The sequence below is a fragment of the Pleuronectes platessa genome, chromosome 19, assembly GCF_947347685.1.
Source record: "Pleuronectes platessa chromosome 19, fPlePla1.1, whole genome shotgun sequence".
NCBI lineage: Eukaryota > Metazoa > Chordata > Actinopteri > Pleuronectiformes > Pleuronectidae > Pleuronectes > Pleuronectes platessa.
In genome coordinates this window covers 7,684,230-7,700,278 of record NC_070644.1, presented here as the reverse complement: position 1 = coordinate 7,700,278, position 16,049 = coordinate 7,684,230, and the positions used below count along the sequence as shown (strand labels likewise).

General features: G+C 41.4%; 1 protein-coding gene across 1 annotated transcript in view; it reads right to left on the bottom strand.

The window, feature by feature from the left end:
• Positions 1-16,049, bottom strand: part of lamc3 (laminin, gamma 3) — a 103,991-nt gene that overhangs the window by 65,809 nt on the left and 22,133 nt on the right. The window contains exons 3-5 of the mRNA XM_053411638.1: positions 14,742-14,872; positions 12,467-12,633; positions 167-355 (exon numbers count right to left, since the gene is read on the bottom strand). Of these exons, the coding sequence (XP_053267613.1) occupies positions 167-355; positions 12,467-12,633; positions 14,742-14,872 (487 nt within the window). The remainder of the gene's footprint in view (positions 1-166; positions 356-12,466; positions 12,634-14,741; positions 14,873-16,049) is intronic.

Below are 16,049 nucleotides of genomic sequence, written 5' to 3'. Positions count from 1 at the left end.
CTTATGGCGCCCTTATTGTGCCCACACAGCATCCCAGTTTAACCATAATTATTATACTCATCCCAGGAAAAAAAACAGTAGTGAGTAATGATATTGGCGTGGGTTATAATTGGGGTTTCTGTCATTGTTGTTTGAAACAATCCCGTCTTTTGTTCCTGCAGCTTACCGTCGACATCACAGTTGCAGGGAAGGCAGGGCTCTTGAGAGGACTCCCTGTGGTGGTTCTCTCTGCAGCGCTCGCAGTGGGGCCCGTCGGTGTTGTCTCTGCAGCTCGCACAGCGCCCCCCACTGCCGGTGCTGCGGTACTGCTCCATGTCAAACACACAGCGGTCTGATCTCCCGCTGCAGTTGCACTCTGCGTGCGAGGGGAAAGGATAAGCAAGAGAAAGGAGAGACGTGAAGGACGTGGAAAGAGCAGCCACAGGGGGAAGAAGCAAGCAGCGAGGAGGCAGCAAGGTAGAAAGAAAGAAATAGACAAAAGGGGAGAGACAAGGGAGTGGGGAATATGTGTGAGAGATTATGTGTTCTGGGATTGGATCATAATTTAGAAGCTCGTTGCTAATCTCATTTCACACAGGCCTAATGAGGAGCCAATCGGCTGTCAGGGGGCACTTAGATAACAGTAATTCATGTTTATACAAGAGCAAATTACTCAGCTGATAACACACCGTCCCAGCTCTCATGCCCCTCACATCAAATCCCTCCTCACTTTACCAGTTACCCTGAGGGGGGGATTTAGGGGAAATCGCCCATTTTATTATGAATCAAGCTGGCATCAGTAAATTATTATTTCTTCCCTGTTAATAAGGAGTCTGAGCAGGTTCACCCGATTTGAACGATTCGATGACTAAGCTAGTTGCTTAAAAAACTAAATCTACAAATTTGGGATTAGTGAAGAACTTGAAAGAGATCAAACACGAGCTCTGAGTTTCACTTGACTTTAACCACTTTTGCGCAGATTGGAATTCTAATTAAACACGAGTTTACAAAGTCTAAAACATGCGTCCATTATAATTGGACGCCCTTTATGGCCAGCATGTTAGCAAACATGTGCCTACTTATTTGCCAACCAATCGTATTGACCACTCAAAGTGCTTTAGTTCACAAGCCACACTCACCCACTCATTACAAATCTATTTTCAATCTATTACTCACTGCCTGCGATTTAGGATTGAGTATTTTACCCAAGGACGCTTTGACTACAAGAGCTGGGGATCGAACCATCAACCCTCTCCAACCCCTGAGAGGACAGTAACTCTTTGTACATTTGCTAAATGGAGAATGTGACAGATTTGGCTCATGTTTCTTTCGGATTTTACGTGTGATTAAAGAAAGTGTAACAAATTGTGTAATAAATAATTTTTGCCAACATAAAGGACTTAATTTTTCAACAGGTGAAAATGAATTAAAATTGTTTTTTCAAGCAATTTGTCTTTTCAGAGCCCTTTTCACTGATAAAAGCTGTGAACCATGAGCTAAAAGATGCAAAACAGCTCAGTAGATAAGAGGAGAGCAGCAGATTTGTGTGGTTTCAGGCAACTCCTGACACATTACGCACCATTACATCCTATTGTTAATGCTTAAAGCGTACGTCCTGAAATTGTAGGTCTGATGAATAAAGTGAGAAGAGGCTGTAGGAGCCAGCCTCTGCTCTGCTCTGGGTCGGGTTTGGAACACAACACGCATCATTTGACAAATGCTGAATCCCCTGTTATCGCATCTGCAATCCCTCTGCCCATGGGGCAACAAAATCTGACAGACCTGACACCCCACATAGAAAGGCGCCGCAGCACGACTCAGGTCTGATTGGCACTGGCAGGCAACTAGTGCACAAATACCACCAGCCCACTCTGCTTTCCAGCTCCCGTCCGCTCATATCTTTATCATAGACGCTATGGTTGTGCTGCCACTGACGGTCAGGCTAGCTGTTAGCCGGGTAGCAGTACTGCCAACAAGTGCCCGAGCCTCTGTTGAATTCACTTTAGGGGTAGAAATTCATGTTGACTCTGCCAACATCTCTCAGAATGTGATTCTGGATGTACGTTGCTATAGATTCTGGGGGAATGTGTGATAGTCTGATGCTCAACAACTATATTGTATTTAATCGGTTTTAGAATTAAAGTGGAGAAATGTAGTATACTTTTGTATGGTGGTTTATCATCCTTTACCATATTGAAGCACCTTGTATGCAACTATATAGATATAGATATAAAGATTATTTATTATTATTAGCTTTCAGACAAACTAAAAATATGGTTCTGATCACTCTAAGCTTTTATTCTTACTTTCACTATCTGTATTTTATTGATTTGATTTTCTATAATAAAAAAACAATCTAAACTATGTTTTATGTGTGTATTTTATTAAAATATTATAAATTATTGCACACACACAATAAAGGGTATAGGGCACAGCTAATCACTTGAAGCTGTTCTGAACAGGTTTAACACAAACACCACTAGGCTACACAGCTTTACGTCGGCCGTGTTTGACCATCTTCCCCACATTTATCGGTCTGCCCACACACAACCATCACTTCCACATGCTGCTTCCATCAATCCTGTTCTGGAGACCACACAGCATGTGCGTCACTGCCACTGTGGAGAGCTCCGTGCAGTTAAGGAGGCAGACTCAGCTTCAGACTATAGGAGGACTGACGCCGGATCTTTACAGGGCCACACAGTGACGTCAGTCTGGTGCTGGACAAATCAGATTAATAAGCCTATACCCTCTCACCTCCCACTGCGAAATCAGCTGTTCCCACTGTTACCCCAGGAGCACATCTGTATAGCAATGCAGCGAAGGTTTTCTGTTTCAAGGAGCAGAAAACTGTCTACTTTAAAAGGATCTCAGAAGTGGTCGGAAAACGTGATTTAAAGCCTGAAGCCCAAATAAATATAAAGGTTTGTGATACAAATACCTAACCCTAAATGTTACGTTGGTGATGAACTGTAGTTTCCAGGTTTGTTTTGCACTTTATGTCTTCTATCCACTCCACCCACATCCCTGTGACCTTCTGTGTATTTCAATAAGGCAACACTTCCTCCCAAAACGATGGGGCTGTTTATCAAATATTAAGCAAATCATCTAGGAAAACACTCGGTAAAGCTCCACCAAGGCCCGACAGTCTCCTTAAATTCATAAACTGCACCGTTTCACATACACTCAAGAGATATCAGTTCCCTAATTTGGCCTCATTAAGATACATGCATTATACATACATGTTGAGAAACACTGTGTCTTGCAATGTTAAAGAAAGTTAAGAAAAATAATATCATTGAAACACCTCGTTATTCAGATCTGCACCAAAATTGAATGGCTGACCCACACTGCGTCCTCACACAGGGGTTCGTAGAAATCCAATTCATTGTTTTTGAATAATCTCCGCATACAAACACACAAACGAATCAATGATTAAAATATAAACTCTTTGGTCGAGGTAATTCGTAATGTAGGAGGCAGGGTATGTGTTAAGGATGATAACCCTTCACAGCACTATCGTATGAATAGTCAAAAGTGAATAATCCTGTGTCAGACAAGAGAGATGATCAAGGTCAGGATCCATCTTAAAAACTTTAAATCAACCTTCACTACAGATTCTGACCAACCTAACTTTAAGTGTCTAACTCCGCTAGAGAAAAACTTCCAGCAGGAAAAGGGATGGACTCTCAGCGAGTGGCACGGACCTCTCTCTAGAGGTCGATCCTGTAGCACTTAAGACTGAGGGCTTCTAAGGACATTTCATTTCATTATCGTGTCCATTTAGGTGCGGACGTTCCCCTCGCGTTTGCTGCTCGAGGCTTCGTCAGACAGGCTCTGTTCATACTTGATATGAACATGTATCAGAGTGATGTGATCAGAAGTCGACAGCTCTACTAACGTCAGTTCAAAGCTGGCATTAGAGACGTGTCCCTGACCACATCCAACTGACATTGTGTATGGTTGTGTGAGAAAAGGAGAGAGAGGGGAGGAGAGGGACAATGAGGAGCCGAGCAAATCGACCTGCTGTGCACAGCTATACAATGAAATAGGATTCTACCCATTTGAAATACATACGTGGCTGTCAATGAAAATATTGCATTAGGCCGACACAAATAAATCAATGTGGTGAACACTGGGAAGTGAACAAATATTTTTGGTTCATTATAAAACTGTGGTAGGTCAGAGAACCTCAGCTGAGTCAGCGGTCCTTCGATGTAGCCCAGGGCGCATGTGCATTGACACTAGGGCTGCAACAACTAATCGATTATATTCTAAGGAAACATCTTCTGAGTTGGGGTCAGGAAGCCAGCCAATCCCGTGCCTTGTTTAGCTCATGTCAGGACGCCGTCTCCCCTCTGGAGTAAACATTTGAAAAAAGGCAGAGACACACATCGCTCTCGACCGAGCAGAGAAAAATCTTTCTCAAGTGTGGGAATACTTTGCATGCCTTCAGAGACTGCAGCTGCAAACTGTGTAAAGCTGCTTTCACATGGAACAGCAGCAGAACATCACTGCGGTATGAACCTGCTTGGAGTTGGTGTTCTTCTTCTTCTTTTTTTCTCCTCCTCCTCCCATAACGTTATATCTCGACTTAATAGCACACAACATAGAGGCCAGAATAGAAGACACAAAATCATGAGAATTTAAAGCAGAAAAAAATCGAAATAAGGTTGTTTTCAAGAAATACTGAACCACAGACAGCTCACTTCTTTCTCTTTTTTTCTCATGTCAAACTGGCCATTGGGAGCACAGGGAGACATCTTGTTACGTCAGTGAGCTGGTGGACCCTCAGAGAATCCATAAAGTTTTCACTGTCCTTGGCTAGCATCAGTAGTTTCCACTTGAGCTGAAGTAGTTTTCACAAGGAAGCAAGAGGACCTCAGTACAAAACCTACGTGTAGCCGTTAGAGGTGATGCAACCCAATCTTCTTGTTGTCTTTTGCCCTTCACATGAAAAGTGTCTCAGTACTGTTGCGGAACAAACTGCAAACAGAAAATGCATCCCCTGCAGGCCTAATGATTTCTCACTTTTACATCTAATTTGCCAGATGAATGAGATGTCAAAGCAGCCAGGAGAATAGAACCTCAGCAGTGATAAGAGCCATTCTGTAAGAGACTGTGCTGCACATAAACCAGCACGGCCTTTAGTGTAGAGCTACAGATAATTCTCTGCCTACTTCACACATTCATCAGCTATTTTGGTTAAGCTATCACTTTTGTTAAGAGGACATGCAAAAGCAGCATTTGCAAAGTTAAATTTTTTTTTATTTAGTAAAATTCATGTTCTGATATCTCACAGAAATATATGTCTACAGTGATATATAAAAACTGGGGCATGTAGTTTTACATATTTTTCTACTCTTGAATGTTTTAAGCTTTTCGATATTGGCAGCGTTACATGTTTACATATACAGTCTCTGCCATTTAAGTTTGTGGGAGTATCAAAGTCATTTACTCACACAGTATGTTTACATAATCAAAGTGGAAGAAGATCGTCTATGTGGAGCATTTTAAAGTGATTTTATTTTTGATGGCCAATCAATAGCCCAAAAGAAAGTAATTAGCAATCTGGGCAGAATGACTACAATGACATTACAAGTCCGAAACTCAGTTTTTCCTATAACACAAAAACAATATAAACTGTTTATGAAAATGTTTACCCTGAACAGAATTTTGGTAAAGCTGAGATTTTAGCAACTTAAAACGAGGATTAAAGGCAAAGAAAAAGTTAAATTTCAATTGACTTCAACCTGTACATGTAGACAGGGCCTGTTTCTTAACGATTGGGCCGTGCTAGGTTATTAGCATTCTGACTTCAGGAGATATCGCTCAACACAATAAATAGGTGAATGTGTCCAATAGCTACTCACGACTTTCACATAACGTCAAAACCGTTATTTCTTTACATTCTTTAAATAATTTTCAGATTTATTTGAATAAAAATACTTAAGTAGTTTCCCCTTTAATAAATAACAATAAATGGACAATTAATCATGTGTTAAATAGGGTGCACACAGTGGAGACTCTAAATTGAAGAGAGGTGTGTATGTGACAGTGAATTTATATTGGTTATTTGTCTCTGTTGTGATTGGCTGGTGAGGTATCCAGGCTGGAGTCTTTCTCTCCCATGTCAGCTGCGATTAGTTTATTCCCCCATATAAGACCAGTATACAAGTTTCTTGTGAGTACACTTTCCCCCGATGAAATCTATGGGTTCAGAGGACTGTATGTTTTTGCATTGTCCTAAATCGCTTAATACAGTACAGTCCACAGAGCAAACACAAAGAAAATAAAAAATACAACATAATACAGCAGATTTTTGGCTTAAATCTACTTCTATATCTATTACTTTCAGGAGGCTTAGATTATAAATATCTGGTTTATCTACAGTATCATATTTCTATCTGAGAAAATGATCACAGTCTCCCACTGAGAGCTGCAGCCTTCAAACTTGAATCAGCGATAAAAAAAAGGGTTTAAAGTGTCTACCCACTGGAAAAGCCTCGGGCTAAGCCGACGACAGCGTCAAACAAACAACGAAGACCTGCGGGGACCTGCTCAGGCTGTAAATGATTTCAGTCTCAGAGGGGGAGAATCTTGAGGAGAATGACATCCCATTACAACCACATGAACACACACACCAAGCAAACTGCACACACCTTTGCATATATTTCAACAGAACTATTTAAGGACCAGAAAGCCAAAAAAGTTGAAAAAAATCAGCAGTCCAATGTCAAATTTAGACAAACAACCTCAAGTGATAGTGAAATTACAAATAAAAACAATCAAACAATCAAATGACCTCAAGTTAAAGGCCCCCTGAGGCTTCTATTTACCACCTTTCACTGCTGTTCACACATTAACAACAGCGAAAGGTAGTTGTGATAATCACACATGATTGTCACAGCTCCTCCTCGTTTTGCTTTGGAAACAGTGTGCCTTGTATTTACTTCTTCAAATACACTGATAGCAATCAACCCGTGCCTGTTTTTAAAGGTCAGAACATTTCGACGTGATGTTTCTTTATAATCTGGGGGAAAGAAAAAAACGGGGAAGAAGGACCGCCGTCTGTCAGAGTGGCTGTCAGACGGCGTTTAGTAATATAATATGATGGAACCTTGCTGTATCTTTAAAGTAGGTCGGTACTGAGTCACAGCGTATGGAGGGACAGGACACATTAAACTGACACACTCCATCACAGGGTCACACCAGTGGGGTTACTTCAACATGTGTGAGCTGCTGTGATCGTTCACTGCCGATTCGGACGCTCCGGTTGATGTATGTTGTCTTTCACCTGTAAAACCACACTATTATTTCTCGCCTCGTAGAGGACCATGGATGCTTGATTTATATCAGTTGCAGACGGATATAAATTTCCAAATACATACTGCAGAGACGGAGATAAAAAACCAATGCCACAAACAGAGCGCTGAAATTAGTCTTTTGAGGCTGCGCGGTTGGAACGTGGTGCCTCAGCAAGTTCATTCTGTGAAAGACAAAATTTGAGCAGTAACTTAGAGCAGTTAGAGCAGAGCCTGATTAAAAAAAGACTCACAGATAAAAAGATAAAGACACCAATGCAAGAAAATAAGTGGTAAATGGACCACATTTATCTATAGTGCTTCTCCATTAATGATCACACAAAGGGTTTTGCACTACAGGTCACATTCAGTACTTGTTTTACATATGGAGTATTATAAAAACAAACACACACACTCACATACACTCACACAGACACACGCAAAAACACACACACCTACCTCCTGAGCAATAGCAGCCTCGATAATACGTTATTTATTGAGGGTGTACCACTTTGTTTATATTTTCGAAAGTTCAGGCTTTATCTTAATTATTTTCTAATTGTTGGGTTTCATGGTTTCGTAATCCTCCAAAGGCCACGAGTCTGTTGCGGTTTATTCCCCCCGCTAAAGGATAACTGTGTTTGCCTGAGAGAGAGACACTTGACATCCTTGGCAGATTTGTTGGAAGTTGTCGGCTTCTATCAGCACCGACAGCAGTCATCATAAATAGCCAGTATAATTGCACTGCATGTGGTTTGTCTTACCTGCACCTTTCAAAATCACTCCTTTTGTGCTTCAATAATTGGCATCGATCTGTTTGGGAATAAGTGGATCAAATTACTGCCGCTTATTTGCCTGAGTGCACATATACATAACTTTAATGTCTCTGTCAGCTTCTGCTGTCGGAGTGTCGTCAATCGTCGTTTCTGTACCCTGATCAAGTAAAAGAACCCTCACAACATTATTATACATAAATATTATGTAACCTTCTTCAATGCATTTGCAATTTCGATTATTTCGGTTTTTCTTCATGTGAAAGAATAATATGTTATACGCACACCCACACACACACATACTTGAGGATGTTAATGTATGCAATTAACTTGACATGCCCATTTAGTCAGGGAGAAGTCCCGCATTATGGATAAAACGCTTATTGCAGGAGGTTAGTTGAAAATAATGATATCCCTTTCATATCCGTCAGCTAATTATATAGCTACAGTCAGCACCTGGTTAGAATGGTTTAAAAGAAGGATGTAAAATTCACAATGAAAGTCTTGTTACCAAACTAGCTGTGATGCAAGTGGAGAGGGGCGATGGATACAGAGGGCAGTGCTATACGCTGGACAGTGAGAGACACGGCAGAATTACTTCTCATATTTTCTTTGGCCATTAAGAGACCGAAAGCTCAACATCGAATGGCGATAGGGATGCAGGGGGTTGAGAAGAGAAGGGAGAGGGCAGATATGGGAAATATGTACTAATATTTATAAAGTACACTGTAAACCCAATAGACACTATTGATTTTTAACTGTTTTAAACGATGTCTAAATATATGCAGTAAACTCAATGAAGGGCAAACAGAAAAGTATGTGAGCTTAAACTGTGCGTACTGGTACTCAGTAGAGTGTATAGTGTACCTCTGCCAAGGCCCAACACTCCCCTCAACAGTTTCTTCATAGTTATCCAATTTTTTTCCATCAAGTTTCATGAATTATCCCCTGAGGGAATGATAGAAATTATGAAAAACTCCCAATCTCACAATGTTAAAGAAAGTGAAAAAAAACTATCCTGGATGCGCACCAAAATGTAATGGGTTCTTCCCTGACCCCTAAGGCATCCTTGGTAATCAATTCACTTGTTTAAGTGTAATCTTGCTGACAAAAAAAAAACAAAGCAACCGACAATTCAACAGACAGGGAAGATTTAATCTTCTTAGTGGGGGTAATGAATACAACACAATGTTGCGTGCTGCAGCCAAGTGAAGTCTCAGTTTTACACAGCCCTTCCTAGTTCAATTTGAAAGTCTGTAAGGTCCCTGTATGCTGACCATGGCCCTTGAAATAACATGACACTAAGTAACACCACAGTCAAACTCATTTTCCCTTCAACACCGCGTTAATAGTCGTGTTCTTACAAAGCCACACAAATACCAAAAGGTCATGTTACAAGAAAAGAAACAGACATGTGTTGTAACTTAACAGTCTTGTTACACAAATACTAATCACACAACTCTTGATGTTTGAGATAAGATGGAGCCCTGCATGTGAAGAAGAAAAGAGGGGGAGGTGTTAGCTTGTTAACAATGTGCGACTAAATTAATGCAAATGACTTGCTACGATGGAAAAGTTGCACAGTGAACGAAGGCACGTCAGGAAGTATAAGTCTGCTCACCCACATGGTGAAACGTGGCATGAACAACTTTAATTGCCTGAATTAAAACAAACCATGTAAAGGTGTGTGCTCACTGTGTTACATTGTGTTCCTTTGTTTGATTTGTTTTAATTTGTGCATTCTTAGGGTTGCACAAACTGGCAGCATAGTGTGAACATGAGAAAGAAGATTAGCATATCCATATAGCAAATACAACTACAGCATTTTCTTTAACCACAGGGTTACGGACCAGTTTAATTAAACACGCAAAATATGTGAAACACGAGACCGGCTTGGTTCCCTGTTTATTTCCTATGGGTCCCGGATTTTTACAGGTCAAAACCGACTGCTGAGCCAGTTGCTGTATCTGAATGAAATCTATGTGTTATCCAGTAGTGTAGTGTCCCCAGTCCAAATGCATCAGCAATTAAACGTTCATTATATAAAATCCTCAGTTCCTGCAGAGCCAGAGATCGTGTTCTTTTTATTCCATTAGGGCTTATTTATACGTTCTGAAAATGCAACTTATCCACATTACCTTATTACAGGGGAGTCTAAAGTTTCACACGGCCGAAGCAAATGTCTCATACTGGAAACGCCGCTGCTGCTACTGCTGCTGCTGCTCAACCATCTTAGATTTCTGGTGCAACTAATGTCTCATCCCCCTCAAGCCCCCAGATGTTTCAAAGCAAAGACCTCTGACAGCTCTGTCAGAGGTATTCGTTAGCATGAAGACATCGCTCCCATAACTAGCAAGTAGAGGAGCAAGACCGCCTTGACCTCGTTTCACATTCAGTAACAAAATAACTGTGTGTGTACGTGTTTTCTATGGTACTACAACATAGCAGCAAAACACTAGAGGTGGACACAAGCTTTGAAACTCAACGAAACAAAGCATATTTGTAATATTTAGAAACTGTATGGCAACACAGAAACCCATTTTTCCCCATCATGTTTTGTAATGCTGAACTTATTTTTTATCTTTATTCTGTAACATATAAGGCAAGTTACTTCAGGTCTTTTATATTAACAGATGGAGGAGATCCTTGTGTTAGAGTAAAACTAATCAACACCCTTCTCACCTTTGTGTTGTCTAACCAGACATAACTGACAGGACATAAATTAATTATGGGCAAAGACCGTGTAATAATCCATTACTACTATTATTTTGTACAAAACACAAAAATTGGAGGAGGTTGCTTTATAATAGGATGTTTATAATTGTCATGTCCCACATTATAAAGTACAGCCTGGTTCAACAGAGCAAATATCAAGCTCTCCATCTTTGCTCGCTATGAAAACTACAGCCAAGTTGGGTCACCCACACAAATGTCGTTTCTATTGGTTGAGGCTGTGAAGTTCGCCAACACAGGAAGTGAATGTTCAACTTGCCCTCTCAGTCGCACTGAATGGAAGTGAATGGGAGTCTATATTTGTTGTCGCGTGAGTGAGAGAACTGCATTGAATCTCATTGGCCCGCATGTGCACAACTGCAGCTGAAATTATGAGGGCTGACCGTCTGCATGAATGGTAAAAACTTTATGGATTTAATTTAGGGTGAGTGAGCACACAGCAAATATCGTGCACATAGTTATTAAAAGCAGCAAGTAACAGATCTCCTTTGCTATTATGAGAAGTTCAAATATTTCTTGGTTAGTTATGAAACTGTGGAAGGACAAATTACAATATGGTGGGCGGCCACAGTCTAGATAATTAATGGGAAACACTGCTGTGACATGGATAGGGCTTTAGCTTTGGTGGAGGTGTGTGCTGTCTGTGTTTTTATGTTTTATATTTACACACACATACAGGGTTTTCATTTATTTTACTGTATACATTGCCACTGTGCTATATTTAATGTAATTCATTTCCCTGATGCAGATTTTTATTGATAAAATGCTAAATGTCTTTGCTCTGGCTGAACACAGAGGGAATATTGTTATTGCTGCTCTGGTGCCTAACACAGAAATATTACAGTTTGGAGCAGGCAAAAATATTTTTGTGCCAAATAGCCGGATAGAGATTTGCAATTACACTGAGCATTTATTTTAATGCTTTCACATTCTGTCTCTCTTCAATACGGGCGTATGTTTAGTTATTAATATAATCTATTAATTGAGTTGGGTGCTGTACTCTATTTAAGATGCCATCTGCTTGGAACCAAGAGTAAGAGTAATTAAAACAAGCTTGCTACTTAACAGAATTCATGAAAAAAAGAAGTGAGCCACTCTCCTTTTATGGTTTTTATCCCTCAGCCAATTACAATTACTCCTCGACAGGAAGAAAGTGCAGCGTGATGAGGCAGACCAGATAAAGCTTATTTATACATACATTTAAATTAACACACATCTTCTAAGGAGCCGTCGTTACCAATAGTTGCCTGCATATTAATATATGCTTTACAATAAAGCAATATTTACTAATTACTAAGCTCTGATGGCAGTCAAATAGTTGAATGCTGTGTGATCCTGAGTTCAACATAATAAAAGACAATTCAATTCACAGAAAAATGCAAATCAATAAGGTTCGGCTTTAATAAACGATTGGCTGCCAAACAGACTGCACTCCATCACTTTGGTGAGGAAGTATCTCCTCACTCATGCAGCAAATATAAAAGCTGCACGTGAAGAAATCAAAATTTCTACATACACTGGAGACTGATGGAAGGTGGTGAACAGATTTTCTTTTTGTTGTGGACCTCTGAAAGCCTGAGTAGAGCTTGACACTTGAATTTAACACTGCCCTGAGGATTTTGCAGACGGCTGCACCCGATGGGGTTTGTGACAGCGGCCCAGAAACAGGCTACTCACTCAGACACTCGTTGGCGGAGTCCCCAGTGGCCCTGGCCCAGGGTCTGTCCTGGTAAAAGGGGTGACATCTCTGGCAGTCGGCTCCCACTGTGTGATGCTGGCAGGAACAGACCAGGCCACCATGTTCCCCATCAACGCACTCGCTGGCGTGACCGTTACACTTACATCTTAAGGGAAAAGTAGACAGAGAGTTATGTAAAGGCTGCGAGTTGTTTCCAACACACACACACACACACACACACACACACACACACACACACACACACACACACACACACACACACACACACACACACACACACACTTCTCTCTCTCTCTCTCTCTCTCTCTCCCTTTGCTGATTCAACTTATACACACAAAGAATGGAGTAGATGGCTGAGGAGAGGGTGACATAAAAAGGTATTTCCACTGTAAGGAGTTGTCACCTTCTATTATCCTTCATGGGCACAAACATGGCCTGAGATGAGGTGGGGTTTTCACTCCTCTTTGACCACTGCACTATTCATTTGTGCAGCCAGTGCAATAAAATACCAGAACGGGCATATCTATTTAAAGCAGCTCTATGACTATCAGTGTGGGCATTAAATATATCATATTTAAATAAATGTATGTTTTGTGTACACTCCATATAAGTGCATGTTTTTTTTTAAGGAGTTTATATGGGCTTTATTTGATAGGACAGAGAGAGAGAGAGAGTTTTGGTGGGTAAAGGGGGGCAGAGAGAATGAGCGATGACATGCAGCAAAGGGCTGCAGGCTGGAATCAAACCCGGGCCGCTGCAGAGGTGTACAGCCTCACAGGGCGGCGTAAAGCTCACCTGGTAGAGCTGCCACCCCATTAGTGTATGTTTTAATACTTTCAATTGTATACATGTAATTGCACAACAAGATACAGAATATCCGCTAATAGCAAGCCGTTTCATTGCAGAGTTGTTGTTGACGCGTGGCTGTGAAAGGGGACGGGGACGCTTTGTGGCAGGTTCTGTCAAATCTAGCCAGCTGTCCGGGATCCAGACGTACGCTCGCCTGAGGCTCAGACCCACTTATTTCTGTGCTCGTCGAGATGACAACAGCCTTGTAGCTCAGGATCCACAGATCACATCTCTCTGCTGGAGCAGACTTGAGCTGCTCAGTCATAATTCTAACTGAATTTGTTATGAGGGAGGTGACCTGAACTGTACGGGCAACATATGTGCCGTGCAAAAAAAGCGATGAGCAATATGCCGAGTCCTCGTGTTGCACCAGAAGAAAAAGATGCACCCACCGTTTCCATATATGTGGATGGTCACCACAACACTGTATTTTTACAGAAGTTCAACTTTGGTTGTCCTTCCATTGATGTTCTGTAAAAATCACATCATCTGGGTGTAGGACAGGTCGAATCGCGGAGGTGTAGCACTGAGGTGTAAAGGCGTGTGTCCACGTACAGGGAGCAGTGGCACAAAGCTAACATGTTGTCATGAGGGTCTCTCCCCCAGGTATTGTGACATTGATGGGTAATTTGTCATACTGCTGCCGTGATCCTAACTGTTTATGACAGGTGTCAGATCACGTTTATATTCTATCTGAAGGCTTCATCTCAACTATTTAATCGTCCACTACTTTCTGCAGTATGAAGGTGCAGCCGGGTCCTTGGCGCCACGTCCTCTCGCATTACCATGAGTTATAAACTAAAAGAACTGGAAGGAGGTCGGAGAACTATCTTGGTTTACCCTTCCTCTTGGCAACCTGACAGGGGGAAAGGCGTTTTTGGATCTTTGTTGAATACAGCTGTGCTTCTAAAGAATATGTTGACAGCTAATTTACACTATCAAATATGTTTTGAAGGAATTGCAATTTCTCCTGAGAATGATATTTATCAACGTCAAAAGGACAACAACATCCTGAATGTATCTGGAAAAGACAGGTATAAAACTGAAAAGTCACGGATAAAAATGTCCCCAATCTTAATCTGTAGTTTAGGTTTAGTTTAACTATTTGTAAAATACAAAATGCTGGACAGCTGTTGTGTTTCCTCTTAAGCACATCCGCCCAACATAGATAAAACATGGTTGGTGTTGCATTGTAGTCGAGATCAGACACCATAAAAGCCAGAAGAAAAATAAGTGCACAAGAAGTAAACATGGACACAACAAAGCTTTTGAGGTTTTTGGTCAAACCTTAGTTTCATTGGACACGTCCTAAGCTCTTAAATGAACCATTTTGAAAGTTTCAGAAAGGTCGCTGATAAAGCGTAATGACTTTGCGTAGAGGGCACATTGTTAAGTGTCTCTTACCTGCCCCCCACGGAGACATCGGAGATGGCATAGAAGTATGAGCGTAACACTTTAGCGTCCTTGAAGAACTCGTCTCCAAAGGTATTAATCCTGTCCAAAGAGATGAGCAGGTCAGTGGCGGTCACCCATTCCTGGAAAAAAATAAAAGAGAAAGGACCAAGAGGGTGAGAGGGCTGTTAGAAGCACCTTTTGATGTTGTCCACTTAAAAAAAAAAAATGGAATGAAAGCAAACCAGAGGGGGGCAGTGTATCGGCTAGTGCCACTCTTGGAGACACAAGGACGCAGACGGTAAGAAGGAACAAGAGGAACAAAAGCTGGACCAGAGATCCAACGGGTTTCTGAGACGATGGCTGAGGGAAGAATATAATAAGTGTGGTGTAATGGCAGGAGAGCAAGCAGATGCAATGGTGGGATAATGAGTGTGGTGTGGTAAGTAGAGTTGATGTCAGGAAAACGGCAGGAAAAAGAAGGGACAAATGGCGACAAAAAACTAAATATGAAAGAAAAACATGAGAAAAGAGAGAACCCCGCAGCATTGATTCAGTATAATGGATATCACTTGGCAAAGCTCCCTTGCCCGAGATGATTCAAGCTCCTGTTTGAGCCCACCGCAAAGGTAACGACTGGCTGAAGAGTGGGAGAAGAAAGTACAGAGGGATAACGCAAACGGAGGAAAAGCAAACGGGAAGTGCAGTAGTGGGTGGAAGATAAAAGTGAGGCCAGGTAAAGGGAGAAAATGACATGAGGAATCTTTTACCTGTGAACCAACTTTAAAACAAATAGCTGGAGAGAAAACTTTCTGTCAGATTCTTGGCTGGCTCGGGACTCTGTGGCAGGCCTGAAAGAAGCTTGTAATGCCGTTCGTTTTGAAGCTTCTCCCAGAGGTGCCTTTGAAGTGTGGCGATGGGAGAGAAGGCGATCTAAGCGGATGGGCCTCCGACTTAAAACATGTGTGATGAGTTCATTCATTCATGTTTTTCCTCGGGAGCCACACTTTGTCTGCGGTAGTGCTTAAGCCTATCAAATAAGACCTGTCAGGTAGGACTGGCTTTTAAATATAATAGCCAATCCATATATAAATATAGTCATCTTTTGGAAAGTGTTACCCCGGCAAACCATATTCACCCTTATCTCTAGACAATGGAATCCATGTTACCTAGAAACGATGCTTCGAACTGAGTTAGATGATCCATTCGTGATGAAAGGTAATAACGTGATCCTATAACTTTTTATCCAGCACACAAGTCAAAATAGGAATTTGTCCGATATTTACCTCGATCATTGAGGTTATGTTGTCACTCCTGTCC